The sequence below is a fragment of the Haliotis asinina genome, chromosome 4 (genome assembly GCF_037392515.1).
Source record: "Haliotis asinina isolate JCU_RB_2024 chromosome 4, JCU_Hal_asi_v2, whole genome shotgun sequence".
In the NCBI taxonomy this organism is placed as follows: Eukaryota; Metazoa; Mollusca; class Gastropoda; order Lepetellida; family Haliotidae; genus Haliotis; species Haliotis asinina.
In genome coordinates, this window is record NC_090283.1 from 61,043,363 (window position 1) to 61,060,569 (window position 17,207).

The 17,207-nt window shown below is 40.3% G+C and overlaps 1 protein-coding gene and 1 pseudogene across 1 annotated transcript; both read right to left on the reverse strand.

The window, feature by feature from the left end:
- Positions 1-13,029: 13,029 nt before the first annotated feature.
- Positions 13,030-13,911, reverse strand: LOC137282706 (uncharacterized). Its single transcript, XM_067814493.1, has one exon. The coding sequence runs from the start codon at positions 13,909-13,911 to the stop codon at positions 13,030-13,032; it is 882 nt and encodes a 293-aa protein (XP_067670594.1).
- A 3,119-nt stretch (positions 13,912-17,030) lies between these two features.
- LOC137281066 (uncharacterized) overlaps positions 17,031-17,207 on the reverse strand; it is a 51,671-nt pseudogene continuing 51,494 nt past the window's right edge.

A 17,207-nucleotide genomic window follows, 5' to 3' on the forward strand; every position in this document is an offset into this window, starting at 1 on the left:
TTTAGGAGTGAAACCAGATGTACACGAGAAGGGTTTCATGGTGAAACCAAGTGTGCTCAGGAACGTCTTAGTGCAAAAACCGGGTGCTCTCGGGAAGGGTTTAGTTCACCAACTTCTAAACATGCCACTCAAAGAGTGTGTTCTCGAATTGGGTATGCGTGTCCTATCCCACTGGTAAATTTCGCCGCTCACGCAGTTTCCGTAAAAAGCCACGTGTTAGTTCCTTAATTTCGCCCCCAGTAATACATTTATAGTACGTCGGCAGAATTTGAATCAGCAATAGAATTTGAATCAGGCCGTCCAGTGACTGACATCATGAGCACCGATCTATACAATCGGGCTACGATGACATCTCTTACAACCGGTTCTCTTTAGCCGCCCCTAACAACTAGCGTGGGCTGCTGAAAGCCACTTCTAACCAGGTTGTTCTGACTGTTCACAGTGACAATTTCTTAAATTACTTGACCAGGCCTTAAAACTAATCTGAATCGGGCCATATGTCCTACAGTGATAAAGCGAATCAATCATCATACAAAATCCCAATTGTAAAGTGAGTGAGTGAGTGAGTTTAGTTTTACGCCACACTCGGCAATATTCCGGCTATGTGACGGCGGTCTGTAAATAATCGAGTCTGGGCCAGAGGAACCAGTGATCAACAACATGAGCATCGATTTGCGCAACTGGGAACCGATGCAACCAAGTCAGCTAACCTGACCACCCGCTGGTCGCCTCTTACGACAAGCATAGCTGCATTTTATGGCAAGCATGAGTTGCTGAAGACCTACTCTATCTTGACGGGTCATAAGTACCATATACAGAACCGCAAAAGAAACGTCACCTTTTTTTACAAGATGGTGTTTTTTTACGGCTGTATCCATTTTAATACCAGTTTCAGTGTGTTTTCTAATGATATAAAACATATCGACCAAAAAACGCAGACATCGTGACAACTTTACCTATGAAAACGAGTCCCAAATTCGCTCTGAAATCATTCCGGTTTTGACACAATCGCCATGCCACGACGGACGAGAGATCAGAGGAACCAAGTCTTGGAATGATTGCAAGTTGGACAGACTGCACGGAGGGTAGCCATTATAATGATCGTGTTAGGACAATCTACCAACTGCAGGAACGGTATCAGGTCACTAACAGCATCCAAGACCATCCACGTAGTCAACCCTCACAACATTAAGACCGGCAAAATGTGCGCAACCATCTGCAGTATCGCTTCACCAGAGCCATGGAAACAACACACCAGACCACTGGGACTCACAACAGACCCATTAGTGCTGATACAGAGACTCGACGTTTGCGTGGAAGAAACTTCTGCTGTCACAGGCTATATGGTGGTCCTGTCCTCACCGCTCGTCACCCCACAAAACCAAATGGAATGGACATCTCAGCATCGGACTTGGCGTTATCGACAGTGGAGAAGTGTGTGTGTGTGTTTTTTTTTTTGGTGATCAAAACCGATCTTGTGTTTCCACAGCCGATGGCAGAGTGAAAGTATGGTGATCGCGTGTTTACCAGTGAGTGTGCTGTTGGAAGAGACTTGTGAAGTGGTCCAAGGATCATGGTTTTGGGTGCAGTCAGTCTGAACCAGAGGGTTGGAAACGTGGTGTTCCAGAATCGTGGTCCAGGATTTCGAAATGACGTCAGAACAGCTCGTTATATTGACCAGTTCATAAAACCCTACGCTGTACTACATTGTAGCATCCAGACTCTACAATAGCCAGCACTCAGTCCGGGTTTACGTCCAGTAGAACACCTTTGGGAACAGATTCAACTAAGACCAGCAACTAAGGTTGACAACTGCGTCTGGACTCGATCAGACATTTTGCAGAGTATGAACCTGTGGCCTTCATCAACAGATGCCCGTTCCTAAAAGCGATCGTAACGCTACACGACAGTTGTAACTCCCATACTTTAACATAGACTTACGACTGTTGTAACTCCCATACTTTAACATAGACTTACGACTGTCGTAACTCCCATACTTTAACATAGACTTACGACTGTCGTACCTCCCATGCTTTAACATAGACTTACGACTGTCGTAACTCCCATGCTTTAACATAGACTTACGACTGTCGTAACTCCCATGCTTTAACACAGACTTACGACTGTCGTACCTCCCATGCTTTAACATAGACATGCTTTAACATAGACTTACGACTGTCGTAACTCCCATGCTTTAACATAGACTTACGACTGTCGTAACTCCCATGCTTCAACATAGACTTACGACTGTCGTACCTCCCATACTTTAACATAGACTTACGACTGTCGTAACTCCCATACTTTAACATAGACTTACGACTGTCATAACTCCCATGCTTTAACATAGACTTACGACTGTCGTAGAGCTACGATCGGCTTGAGGAACGAAGCCCAGGCTAATACACTCCATGTACAGACAATACGACGTCGTTACTGATCTTAATGGAGGCCACACACGATACTGTCTTTGAGATATCTTTGCGGTACCATTTCGGGCGATTGTCTTTCTGTGAACTCTAAATGTGATTCTCGAAAATCTGTTAATCATAACTGCCACTTTTTGAACTCAGTCCTCCGTTTTGATTGCTATTTAGAGCCAATTAAAGTGTGTACTTTAAGAAACCTGAAATGGATGTGGCGTTTCTTTGGCGTTTTAGTATATTATTCATTTGCTTGACAAGAAAGCGACCTTTTGCAATTGCCCATAATACTAATCAATTTTACTGGGTCATTTTTATACATGAGTATTTCGAGAAAATACAACGTATCTTGTATTATACATACTATGAAAAAGCAAATCATATGGGTTTTCTTCGTTTTATGACAAAAATATATCATATCTGTTTATTGAACGTATTAAGAGAAAAATTTTCTATTTACGTATATGACAAAATATATACTTTTTAATAGTATGAATCATGAGAAAATATAGCATATCTTTTGTTATATGTATCAGTAGAAAATAAATATAATATATTTCTTATTATACGTATAATTAAAAATAATCAATGCCTTTTACTATATGGATAATGACAAAATGAACCATGCCTTTCAATATTTACTAATGTGAGAATCTGATTTTGTATAAGGAAAGATAAACGACATTTCCTGAATGGAGTAGTGTAGTGCAGTTACGGGTTTTTTGGCCTCGATAACTATTTTGGCCAAATCAAAAGTACGGTGTAAGCACTCTGTTTATCCGAATACCTCATGGACATTAAAGAAGTTACTGAATGGCCGTGTTGTATGTGTTATCGGGTTCACTAGTGTAAGTGGGTAAGTCAGGTGTGTCTCCATGAGAGTATTGTCGTGTCGTGAGTCTGTCTCAGAGATAACGCCAGCACTCCTTCCCGCGGCATGGCCCCGAGGGAACCGGCCGTGAGGTCCTTAGTGTTTCATTCACCGCAATTTATTCACCTGAAATCTAGGACGCATAGATTCATTCCTGGTTTTTATCAGCTCAGTTACAGGCGGTGGGATAGCCTTGTGGTTAAAGCGTTCGTTCGAAGATCCGGGTTCGACTCGCCACATAGGTACATTGTGTAAAATAAATTTCCCGGTTGTGATATTGTTGTGATATTGCCGGAATATTGCTAAAAGCGGTTTAAAAAACTTACTCACTCACTCAGAGCTGAATCAAAATACAACTTAATCAAATATTTTGGAATTTTGGTAATATAATTTTCTTTCTAGACCTGGGTCTCCTTTCCCAAAGCACTAAGGTGATCGTAAGTCACTAAGGTAACCTTAGTGCAATGTTAAAGAATGGGAGTTAACGTTAACCTTGGTAATAGATACTTCGTAAAAGGAGGCCTAGTACTTTGTTTGGAATAGAGCCAAACATGTTTGAAAATGTAAACTGATCAGATTTAAGGACATGAAATCGTCGACTTGTGTTCGACGAAAACTGTGAGCACACGTTGAAAATTTAGAAACCGGTTGAATGTAACATGTTATATCTTTAATAAGTCCCGGCGGTTGAGTAGATTAGGTAAGTGGATTAGTGTGCTGGCGAGTACCTGCTTCAGCCTGATCGAGAGCCTGTGACCGAAGCCCATACGTTTTAAATTTTGCTTTATTTTATTTTTATTTCTCTTTATAATGTGTGTGTGTACTTTAGTTTATCAAGCAAGAGTTATTCCAAACATTCCGTTTCCGCCTTATCTTTTCTAACAACGAGTGATTCAGACGCCATGAGAGATAGGTCAACTTTGTCTTACCACGGTGTTATGAATTAAGAGTGTTACTCCAAAATGGTAGATTCATAGACCTGAGGATATTTCTTCAGTTAGCAGAATCTTGCCCCGAAGTTTTTATTCAAATTTCAAACTGAGTTTGACAATTTGAAACTGCTTAATTTTTAACTCAAATGCATTTTTTAAAATAGAAAATGCTTAAACACCTTAAGCAATATATTCACAAAACTCAAATTGTCTACTGTTTTTGAGTTTAATATCAATTTCAGTACATTCTGGGAAATGTATTTTCTCAAATTTGAGTAAAAACTCGAACTTAAGTCAAAACTCAGACTTAAGTTTGTTTCGAGAAATTGGGGCCTGAAGTCCAGAGGTGACTCGTCAGTTTGAGGGTTTGCAGAGTTGCATCCCTTTCTCGAATCAAAATCTGTCAAAATCTGTATATATACATATGTACGTATATACAGTCTCCCTGGCCCAAGTTACCGACGATCTTAAAACAACACCGGGCTAGCGTGACTCTAACAACACCTTTGACATCAAAGTTAGTCGAAGGTCGACTTCGTGTCAATATCAAAATTTCAAAAGGTCGACTTCGTGTCCATCAACATGGATGGATTCAGCACTTTATTAATACTGTTTGTCATTATTATTGGCTGTTTTGTGATCTTTCTCTAACGGTAAATGTAACTTATTACCCATACGAGTGTGGAGATCCCGTGGAAAGTCTTTTTGATATCTGCATAATGCCTAGTTTAGTGATTCTCAACGTAGATTGGTCGATCGTATATTTGTACATTTTCATTGGACATCGGAACTACTTTCGCACCATTTAGTGCATTCATAATGTTTCATCAACTACACTGATGAACTGATCGTGCTGTAATCGCGCCGATTCGGAATTTTGAAACAGAACCTAAAAAACAGGATTTCGATCGTGATGCTCCATGCCCTGCTTCAATAAAAATATGAAGCATGAAAGCGTGTTTTTTGTATTTTTTAAAAAAAAGGTCTAATCGTATTTTGTAAACAAACATGGCTACACAGTTAACGGCAGTCAACATCAATGATTTGGTTTGATGTTTTGAGGAAAAATATACTTTATTCGGAAAATATTATTTTTTTGTTTTTTTGCGGACTTCCAGGGTCCGGTTGTTCAAAACACCGTTGTTTTAACTTACCGACACTAACGACCTGTGAAACAGCTAACGAAAAGTTAGTTAACAGTATGGTATGGTTTCTGGAAGTTTTTTTTAAACAGGCCGTTAGCTCATGGTGTGATTAGAGGTTAGCAGCCTGTTAAGAACCTAACCATTACCCACAGTTCCTTGCACACTGTGACATGATGCCCTGTCAGAATGACATCGTTGTCTGAAATAATCACCTCAGCACGATCTGACAGTGAGAAAAGAAAAAGAAGAAAACAGAATGGAAGAAGAAAATGCAATTCAGTCAATGCATCAAGAAAATGCTGAAATTTGAAGTAAACCCTCACCTCAATGAAAATGTCCAATATGTATGACAATGTTGACGTTGGTATGACATCACTATCGGCAAGCGACTGTCTCCATATGGCGTGTTCATCGACACGGGTACGCAGGATGTTTTGAAGGAAACTTTCAATGTTTCAAGCAACGTCTATGCATAAATATGGCATGTATGAAGTCCGGCATGTTCTGAAAATCTGCTGGTTGTTACTTTCGGTTTGTTTTCAGTTTTCAATAATCAGAAAAGAGGAGAAGTGGCGTCATCGTTTTGTGTGAGAATGCGTCAGCAATGGCTTCACGCTCACTAAAACAATTATATGTTTTGTTGAATAAGGGAAATAATTGATATACAGCTGTATCTATTTAACTATCTGTTGCTGCGATGTTCTCCAGGTGCATGTTCTAAAACGTATGAGCAAGCGTATGTAACGAGCAGGCGAACAGATTACTTACAGTATGAGAAAGCGACACACAGTGTAAAATCTGAAATGGATTTTTCTTATCCTTTCTTTTTTTTCTTGTTTTGGGGGTTTGTTTTTGTTCTGTTTTTCTCCTTGTTTGTTTTGGGGTGTTTTCTTACCCATGTAATTTACACCAGATTTTCCCTGCGATGAGCGGATGATCGCACGCATTAAAAACGAATTTCAGGCAGAATTCAAAACTGCGAATTGTATCTTCGAGTTGTATTTGGACATGATTTCAATATACTGCATGATTTATGTAGCAATGTAACAAACTTAGAATGCCTTCACATTCACCGATGGCAAACTAGACGTAGTGCAAATATATGTTTGAGTTTGGGTGAAAGAGGACACTGTTTGTTGGCAGGACGACCGACTCAGGTTGAATATTATACAATTTGGTTACGTACGTCTTACCGGGGTTTCTGAAAACAAGCCATCTCGTTTAGCAGCCTAGGGGCTAATATTCGGACTTATTTCCATGGGCTTCTATTTAATTTCAAGTGTGTAAATGTGTCCAACATTCTGGTATTGCTCCTAATGGAGAAAAGGTGGCTATAACAGATCTGAACAGTCGACTGCTAGGAAGTCTCGGGTATAGTGTAGGTTTGGACTCTGGAGGAGGGTGACATGGATGTAGACGATCATGCAGCGAGCGACGTTGATGACGATCTTTTCGGTGAAACTGAGTTATTCGATTGACTTGTTAGAAACCAGAGAGGTGATGGCACAAGAGGTATTGAGTGCGACGAACATTTGTGCGATGGATTGATTCGTTTGAACCCCATAGTTATCATGACGAATATTTAACATTTCAGAGTTATATGAGAGTATGTATGCATTCCATAGTCTTTTCAATATGCGTGAAAGTAATATTAAAATGACTGCCTTCACTTACTGCCTTATGACTTTTTTTATTCCATATGATTAATTGTCACTTACATAAACATTTCGAAATATAAGCCCATGTTTCCGAATATAAGGGCTCCTATCTGGTGTGAAAGGTCTCTTGTCAAAAACCCTATTTTCCGTATAGAAGCCCTGGGCTTGCTTTCGGAACACCCGGTAACACTTTTTGTACAACGTAACAGTGTAGAACCGACCACATGCCAGCTGATACAAGAGAAGCAAGAACCACGCCTATACCTACTCGCGCGAAATGGGTCTAATAAAGTGTAACGACGTAATTCGTTCATCATGTGGGCCCCAACGACGTCATTTTCAAGGCTGTGTCTAATATGGACACAGAACTCTTGGTTAATGTAGAAACTTTGAATCGATATAACGCCAAACAGATATGAGTGATATCTGTTTTGTCGTGACTATAAAATCACCTTAATGAACATTTGAACATAATGAAAAAGTAGAAGGCAATGAGGTTCATTTTCGTCAAATCCTGCCCTTTAATTTAGGACAAGTTAATGGTACTTAAATATTTAACAGGCTTTGAACAATTAACCGGGCCATGGATACTTTGGTCGGAGACATTACTGGTCGCGTAACGAGGATAATACAACTCCTCTTGTTTTTCGCGTGCATGTGAAAAACACGGAATATGTTGATGGAAGTCGCAAGGTATAGACTGGAAGCCAGTCGATATCGAGCGAGTCGACATCTCGCCAAAGTCTCCACATGCCGAAGAGTGTCAAAACTAACAAAATAACATATTTTAAGACGATTTCGTGACCCCAGTGTGAAAAAACAACTTTTTGACAGGTTTGTTCCTGTCTTGACCATGACATGAAAAAGTTTTGGCTGCGAACGAAAACTGTTGTCGACTTGGACTCGGACTAAATTAGAGTTATCTTTCCTAACAAGGACACTGACGCGAGCCAAAACTAGGTCACAACTTGTTTCAGGAAAATGTTGACAAAATGTTCATAACTGTGTATCGTCTTCTTATATAGAATGGTTCACCATTTCCTGCATTTTATTGTTCCCTTCCAGATTTCGACAGTTTTATAAGTTACCGTTAGAAAAGACTGACAGATTTTTTGTGTCTTGTATCCAACAATTACCCACGTTCTGACACGAGTAGACTAGATCGACACATTTGCGATATGTGATTGTACTCGAAAATAAAACTAAACTTTACAAGGGCGTGAGGTTAATAACATCACCATCAAATGAATTTGGTAACTGCTGAATTGTGTTGTTCCAATTTCTACGGTACTATATTGTGGTTCGAATGAGAGTTCATTAAGCTTGAGCAGTGTGGTTTCGTCCGCGTATGGATACAGATCAGTTAATTTAGTTGTAGATACTCACACACGATGTGACTGTGAGTTAGCAAATACTGGTTTCTCCGTTTTATTACAGAATGGGTGATAAATAGAATAATCTTAAGCTCGGGGACGTGAACATGAATTAATTTCGCTAGGGGCATATTTCCCGTAATCACTCACATCTCGTCGGTGATTAGCACTTTTGATATGTTGAGTCCATCCGTGATCGAGCCCATACCCTCAGAGTCAGGCACCTAATCGCCTAATTACGAAAGTAAACCAAAAGGCCCGCTTGGGTTTTATTGGGTGACACCGAGCACGGGAACAGCACTGAAGTGTCACCGGCTGGCCGTTTCAGCTGGTTCCCATGGTAGCATCTGGAGCTGCTCATTTGTGACGTCATTCCTACTTTACGTGGCTAATATGATTTCAATGACGTCACGACTGCTGACGACGTTCTTACTATGTGCGATTTTTGTACGCAGCGAACAGCCTTGCAATTTCGAATACATACTGGTCAGCGAAAGTTATCGCCGCCTACCAGTTTTCGCCAATACATAAATATCACACATGCGCAGTTACGGTCGATTACAATTACAGCAAATACTCGCGACAACCACGCATGTTATGAAAATTTCCGAATAGCGATAACTGTTGCAGATTCTTGTCAGAAAACGTCTGTTTATACTGCCATGATTCCCTCCATATAAAACATGATCAGCGGCAGTGAACAGGCTGGATACATCGGTGAATATCTAATTAAGTATCCTGATTAATTCTGTTTCATTAATGTAAAGAAAGGAGGAGTAATTTTGTAAATACAATGGAAGCTGTCCTAACCGGCATCTGTCTAATCCGTCAAGTTGTCAACATTGGCATAAAATCTCCCATCCGTGGCTCGTACAGTTAACATCAGCTCTACAATCAGCACATTGTCTAAACCGGATTAATTTCTTCAACCCCAATGAGTGCCGGTTTCGACAGATTCTACTGCGCCGCTAAAAATGGGGTTGACAGATAATCGTATTAGTATCTGTATGTTTCCCTATATAGATATCCACATTACTATGTACGTTATTACATGAACTTTGCGTTATCATGTGTCGGAGGAATACCTTAAGACTTATGTGTACATTAACTGTTCCTGTACATGTTGGACTGCATCGAAAAGACATGTGTCGCCATTTGCACTCATGAACCCTTGCCAGCGCTCCATGTTGTACATTGTTTCAGTGAGTGTGATTTGGTTCGGATTGTCATGAGTAAATTAGATAGCACTGGAATGACACAGTAGCTCGGGGCCGGAAGTGGATCTTTATCGAAAACAGCATCATATCTGTCATGTCAATCGGTCAAGTCGTCAAAGACAACACTAGGCAAATCGATCACCCAACGGACAGGCACTGACGTTATCGTGTCAGATATATTTGTAAGACAATGCATGACACTTGTTGCATCTCTCAGTGACAGTACCATTTTTATACATTTTGAACCTCGGCCGCTATCTGTAACAGTGATATTCACATACAGCGTTCAGCGTTATTCAGCGTTTGTGTAATGATAACTTAAAGTCTGCCGGGACCACCACTAAGGTCCGAATTGTAAAGAAAACCGATTTACCCAAGGTCTGAATTTGACAGATTCCACTGTAATTGTTCACACAGGTATCACTGATTGTTCGAGCCATTTGAATTCATGACTAGAGTCAAAAGTTCAAACAAAGGAATTTGAAAATAACTAGATTCGTGTTATATTTATTCTATTTGTCTTTTATTGTATACATACCTGTTTATGTTGCATTCGGGAAAATAACAAGGAGGTATTAAGGTGTTTGGCACGAGTAACAGGTTCGTGTTCGATTGAAGCACGAGTAACTCATTAGTGAATTAATCAGGAATGTAGTCTGTCATAATCTGACCTTAGGTCATCACCATGGAGTAGCCAACCACGGGATTAGAAATCGATCTAACAAATATGCTCGATACCAGTTTCCTCACATGGATTTCTCACCCAAGGGTGTGCAAGAACATTCCATTGTGTTTTCAACCAATCAGATTAAAGAAACATATATGTCATATTTGGAATTACACTTTCTTAGTAAAATACAAATTTTAGTACTTTTTTTGGTTGAGTCCCATTCGGGATTCGAACCCGCACCCTTAGAATCAGGCCCCTAATCACCAGAACACAAAATCAGCCTCCTAACCCGCTCACCTACCTCGAAGTTACACGACCGTAGCTGACAGTGGCTGAATGGGTCAGACGGCTGACTTTATGTGCTAGCGATTAGGTGCCTGACTCTCAGGGTGCGGGTTCGAATCCCGGATCGGACTCAAACCCAAGAAAATACCAGAATTTGTACCTTACTAAGAAAGTGTAATCCCACATATGATAAATGTTACATTTGACCACTTTCTAAATGGCATTGTGTAATCACAGATTAAAGAAAACAGTAGCGTTTGGTTAACATTTTTCAGTGAAAACTAATGAAGAAGGACTTTTTGTGATAAATACATTCTCCACCTCGTGTATCCGGATATCAAACATATAACTACTTGATGATAAAAGTAAAAATATGAACTCGTAAATATGTCAACTTGTGTTGACATGGTTGATAAGAGGAGACACTTGGGTGAGATTCTCTACAAATTCAATCATACAGCTAAAATGCCTTTAATAATAGCCGAACAAGACAAAGCCTGCAGTTATTAAAGTGGCAATCCCAAGAACTGGTGGTATCGGTGATTTGCCGGTGTTTATGTACCGAAATGACACCGTTTTCATGGCAAGAGGCATGTATGTGGTTTTTAAACACCAAACTCGATTTGGAAAGATCTGCATGGATAACTCGAGAATGGTGAACCTGAAAATGTATTATCGTGGACACATCATGGCTTAGATTTTCAAAGTTCGCTTAGCGCTAAGAGAGTCGTAAGTGCAATACATTAACATTAATATCTTATCGGTAAGTGCCCCGAAGAGCTTCAGAATCCACTATTTCGTCCGTTAAATCTGTCATACTTTGATTTGAGTAATAGATGTTTTAACTTATATACGACATATGAACATATTTCGGAAGATTTATCATTTATTATTAGGAATATGTGAAAAAAATATTGATGACTATTTCTCCTTACTTCAGTGGGTGAGGTTAACTCGCTCTAGCGAATTCATTTTCGCCCAGATACTCGGGTGTCCGGTACTAAAGTCAACGGAGTTATGTCCCTTTTTCTGTCTCTCTCATGGAGGCACCCAGTTTTCGATGTTTGTTTGCAACAAATTTTCGTATCGAGAATAGAGCGTAATACACAAGCATAAGATTATACATCATTATGTCGTTCAAATATAACAAAGTAGAGGACATTGTTTCGGAGTAAGACAAACTGTAGTGACATTTGCTGTGTGTTTTTCCCTAAGCAAAAAGGTCGGCAGCACTGTTTTAGAAACCTGTTATATGTGTTCACTTATTATCTTTCTAGAAATATCAAACTTATCTACGAGACCTGACCTGATGTCCGCGGACTGCATGCTATTCTTGTACATGGCACAGTGTTTGGAACTAACAAACCAGCGCCAGAAACGATAACGATAGGTGGGGCTAAGGTATTTGGTTTGATAAGAAATTTATGTTATCCACACTGACACCTAAACTGTAAAATTGTCTTGCTGTTTGTTTGTTTTCTTAACGTAGCACTCAGCAATACCCAGCGGTCTGTGAATAGTCAAGACGAGACAATCCAGTGATCAACAGCATGAGGATCGACCTACGCAAATGAAACAGAGTGACATACGTCAACCAAGTCAGCGAGTCTGACCACCCGATCCCCTTAGTTGCCTCTTACGACAAGCATGGGTTACTGGAGACCAATTCTTACCCGGCTTTTCACGGGTATGTGAAATTGCAATTCCCACTGACTGTTAGCAAGGAAATAACTAACGATATATAATTCCGTGACATAACTGGGAACGCATATTAACCCGCGGGGTTCGAGCCCGTGTCGTTGATGTGACCCGATATCAGCAGAAACACCAGACAATGTTTTGGTCATGCATGTTTGTACAAGGGTGAAAACAACACGTAACACTCCTGTTATCTTGTTCAGTGTTTATGTTTAATAAACACAACATATTCTTCAGTACTCGTTAAAGGCTGCGTTGCAGGTTTAATGTCCCATATGCTACATGATCTGTCACTTTTTACTTCAAGTATCACGTGTGGTATACACTGCAATCATGGCACTTGGTATATTTTTGTATTCTGCATACTGTTAACAAACACATGGGACACAAGTGACCAATTAGAATTAACCTCAATTCACCTCGCAGTAAATGGGTACCCGATAGAATGACATGGTAATGTGACCTTTAATCTTGTAGCACCTGACAGGCAGTTTGGGTTGCATTCTCCTTCAGTAGCTGAGAATGAAAATCAATGCACAGTGTTCCATTGACTAGGATCATAATGCTTTCAATTGGTTGATTGAATCTAGTGAATCATCGCCATTATCTTCGTCGTCATCGTCATCATTATTTTCGTCGTCGGCTGCTGCGTCGTCGTCATAATCTCCATCTTCATTATCAACGTCATCAGTTTTACAACACACGGGACTCCAGCACATGTGCATTTTACACTTCCATAAAAACGTCACAAACATCCAGTTCAACGATGGTATGTCGAGCACCTGTCAACCCATATCTGGCACTTCCTATAGGCATCCAACTCACTCTTTTCCAACTGATCAATGACAGGGGTCAGCGAGAAGCTGTACCGCTTGTCACTCTCCTTCTGTGTCCTCGGTCCTGACCTCCTATCGACTTGTCTCTGATCAAGCTGTCCACGTTTCGGTTTAGGGAAAGAAACCCGGTCGGTTCTACTCACCCTGCCCGTCACACTATCGCCGTCCTGAGACACGATCTCAATTTCCGACGTGCTGGCCTCACTTCTAAAAAACATCTTAGCAGGATGCAAAAGTTGGTCTATCCGCCTCAACATCAGATACGTCTTCTCGCGTTCTATTGTTTCAGGATCGAACTCGGAAAGCTGCATTAGCCGTTGGTCCCTCGATGGTAGTGGGTGTAAAGGTTCGATTATTCTAATCGTTCCGTTGCGAGATCTGAAGTTCGTATTTGTCCGGAATGGTCTATCTCGATGACCTCCGGCAACCCTACTCATCATGACACCACGTTTAGGAACGCCCACGTTCACCTTGGTGTCTGGCGCCAACGTTTTGTCAAATTCATAGCTGCCTGCGCCCCAAGTGTTGAAAGGCTGTGAACATCTCTCTGGAGATTCTTGGAACCTTGCCTGCGACAAAGCAACATTTGGGGAGTCGTTATGTAAAGTTCGATTATGAAGTTGTAAAACATTTCTAACTTTGGGGTTCTCAGCCATTGGACGGCCTGCATGAGCGTTCCATTGTCTGTCCGCCAGATTGTCCACAGTCCGCGTGTAGCCAGCCCCACGGCGGACGTCAGCTAGTCGCCTGTGTCGAGACACCTGTTCAGCGAAGGACTCCCCATCTCGAACACTCTCAGACAGCATGGTCTCAACAGATATCCTCACAAAAACTTAGAATTTGTGGTCAGTACAACTTGGAAAAAATCACCTCAGAAAAGTACAAAACATGAGCACTCATACTGTCGTATGTTCCCTTCGATCACTTCGTGTCCTGCGACGCCATGTCAGTGTCGTTTATCTATCCCCGCAGTTGGCGTTTGAACCGTAGACGGACAAAGACGGAACAGTAGCAACACATGTAAAACCGGTTAAGTCTCCTCTTGACTCTCAAGTTAGCTGATAACACGGACTGATATTTGACTGGACCGTCTTAGCAACCGCTGATAAGAAACTCTTGTTATAATTCTGTTTATTCGTGCACACTTCAACGTTAAACACACAATCCTCCGTTGTAAACACACACGAGGGCAATCGGTCCATCTACAGCACTAGGCTACGATTATGCTTTACAAAATAGCGTTTGACGGTGTGCGATAAGTGGTAACAAAACCAAACTTTTGAAAGCAAGTTGTATTCAATGGGTGTTATAATACTTGCGTGGCCGTGTTCAGTCTTGGATAAATGCCAGTAGTGTTTGCTTTAGTCGCAAATGATTTACTGCCCACTTACGAAGTGTATACCTCCAAGAACGTGATCATTTTCGCATTACAGAAAAATGGAAGACAAAAAATGTTTTCGCTACCCAGGTCTATAGAATCTAACTCAAGTGTCTTTTTGTTATCAAGAGAAGTATAAATTCGAGGTGACACAGAGGTAAAAAAACCCAAACAAAACACTTTGGCGTGAGCGCTTAATGGCGAGTGTTGATATATTTGCTATGAGAAGACATAAACTTCTCTTTTTGTAGAAGTTGACGTGTCTTGAGGGAAAAATGACGTCATGTTACCCGATGACGTCACAATATTTTGCAAAGCGTTGTGACGCAAATGTCTCTCCGTTGGGGCATCGCCAGATAATACTTTTATTATGTATCCTTGGCGTGAAAGACTCAGATTTGAGAAAGGGGATGTTTTCACAGCCGTGACAGAAATGCCCCAGCTAGGTTTTTAGTTTCTTGTCAAATAACAAAATATATGGCAATGTAAACATATGAACCTCACAAATGTATTTGGCACCAATTCCTGGCATCGGATGACCAGCCTACAACTGACCAGTCAGTTGACAGAGTCATTCAGTGCATCGCCCTGATTAGATGAATGGAAAATGGACAAAAACTGAAAAGCTTATGTCACATTAATCTAAACAATTCAAACTCCTAAGAAAAAAAGACGCGGACACGTTTGCATCCGGCGTCAAAGTGTTTCATGTTTATTGCGATTTTAATGTAAAACAAATAACGTGTACACACTATAAATCAACTAAGCTGATATTGCACACGATTGAGTATAAATACATTGTAACGTGACACGCTTTGTATTGAGTTGGACCGAAAATTAGATTAATTAATGAATGGTACTTATATAGAAAGAAAGCTCACAGCAACTGATTAGTCCTTGTAGACTTGGCTGAACAAATGAGTTTTCCGCAATGATTTAAAAATTCTTTGTTTATTTGTCGATTGGAGAGGGAAATATCATTATTTCCTTTACAGCTACGAATGCAGTTGATATTACACTGTTGAAAGAAATGTTAAGGACTTCCGATTTTCCACACCAATGACAAGAGAGAGTTTCCAAATTAGTGCCGCAAATGGTATTTTTTTCGGCTGTTGTGGCCATTGATCCATGTTATTTGACGTGCCTTGCGTCTGCATTGGGGACATATGCCTATCGTGAAGGAGGCTTATCTAAGAGATTTTAATGGGCGCAGGACAACCCCATTTTAATTTATCAAAGCAGGGACATAAAAGATGAAACATGCAACTTTATGGATGACAACTTCTTACTTTTTGCAGAGAGAGAAAATTACACCGTTATCAAGCTTTTAGCTTGATAACAATGTAAGAATCTATATGGAAACCTCGTTCTATGAAATAAACAAGAAGCTGTCATCCATAAAGTTGCGTGTTTCAATTTTCAGTCACCAACTTCTGGAATACCGATCAACAATTACAAAGCAGGGACATTTTGTGAAATAATTTTATATTTCATTATTGTTTTCTGACCTTAGTGCCTATTTCTTTTGAATGCTTCAAGGGACTTAAGATTTATAGTGAACATATACATATCATTCACTGCTGTATGGCGAAACACACATTTGATGTGTCCCATAGTGTGGTATGTCGATAAACCTGCTTTCTTCATGGTCATGTCACCTCAACCGGCGTAAAACTCAACTCACTCACTCACTGACTGAAATACCCTTAAAGATCCTTCTGTATTAGAACATGGTACATTTCAATACTTTGGGGCAATTGTTTTGTTTACTGTTCAAGCTACACTGCAGTATTCCAGCTATATAGCACATGTTTGTACATTATCGAGCTTTGCCAATCTAGTGAAAGACAATCCAGTGATTGACATCATGAGCATCGACTTTGTTAATCACGTCTGCCCGCCACTTAGACAAGCATGGATTGGTGAAGTTCAATTCAAACTCAGAATACCATGGGTCTTTGATGGACAGCAGCCTCCACGCTGGCTGTAGGGTCTTGTGGTGAAAATGAACATATTCCACAGTCACCCTCATGCAACAAAATGACACAAAAAACACTGGTATTTGATAAATATTTATTCATCGTTAATTTAAACATAATGAAAAATAAACCCAAAACACTTGCTTCAAAATGGAAGCTAATAACAAGATGTCTGGAAGAATGTGAAGAACGTAGAGATACGATAACTAGTACAACAACAATACAACAGGAGAGAAATACAACAGGAGAGAAATACAACAGGAGAGAAATACGACAGGAGAGAAATACAACAGGAGAGAAATACAACAGGAGAGAAATACAACAGGTGTCGTTTGTCAACAAGTGAACAGACAAAATGTCCCAGATTTCAGACTTTACTGGAAAAAAATCAAGCTTATCAAATTCGTGACTTCTGAGTAACTACATGTGTGAAGTGTGAACATGCCTGTCCAGACATGGTTTCTAAACAGTGACCACAAATATAAACAGCAGGAACACAGGGCCTGTCGGACAAAGTGACCTTAGTTCTACAGTCGCAAAGGTGATCATAACTGCCATACCCTACCATTCACTCGTCATTGATAAGCACCGTTGGGCTAAGGTTGTTTCCTTGAAACTCTCTAAAATTGAAGCTCTAAAATTGTTGCATGAATCTATAAACATCAAGTTACAAATATCCATATAGAACAGTTTTGGCATTAATCTAATCCCCAAAATTGGCATGTATGTGCATTAGGAAAAAATA

What these genes read in the sequence shown, in the direction of transcription:
- LOC137282706 (XM_067814493.1), bottom strand. Translation starts at nt 13,911, where the DNA reads ATGCTGTCTGAGAGTGTTCGAGATGGGGAGTCCTTCGCTGAACAGGTG.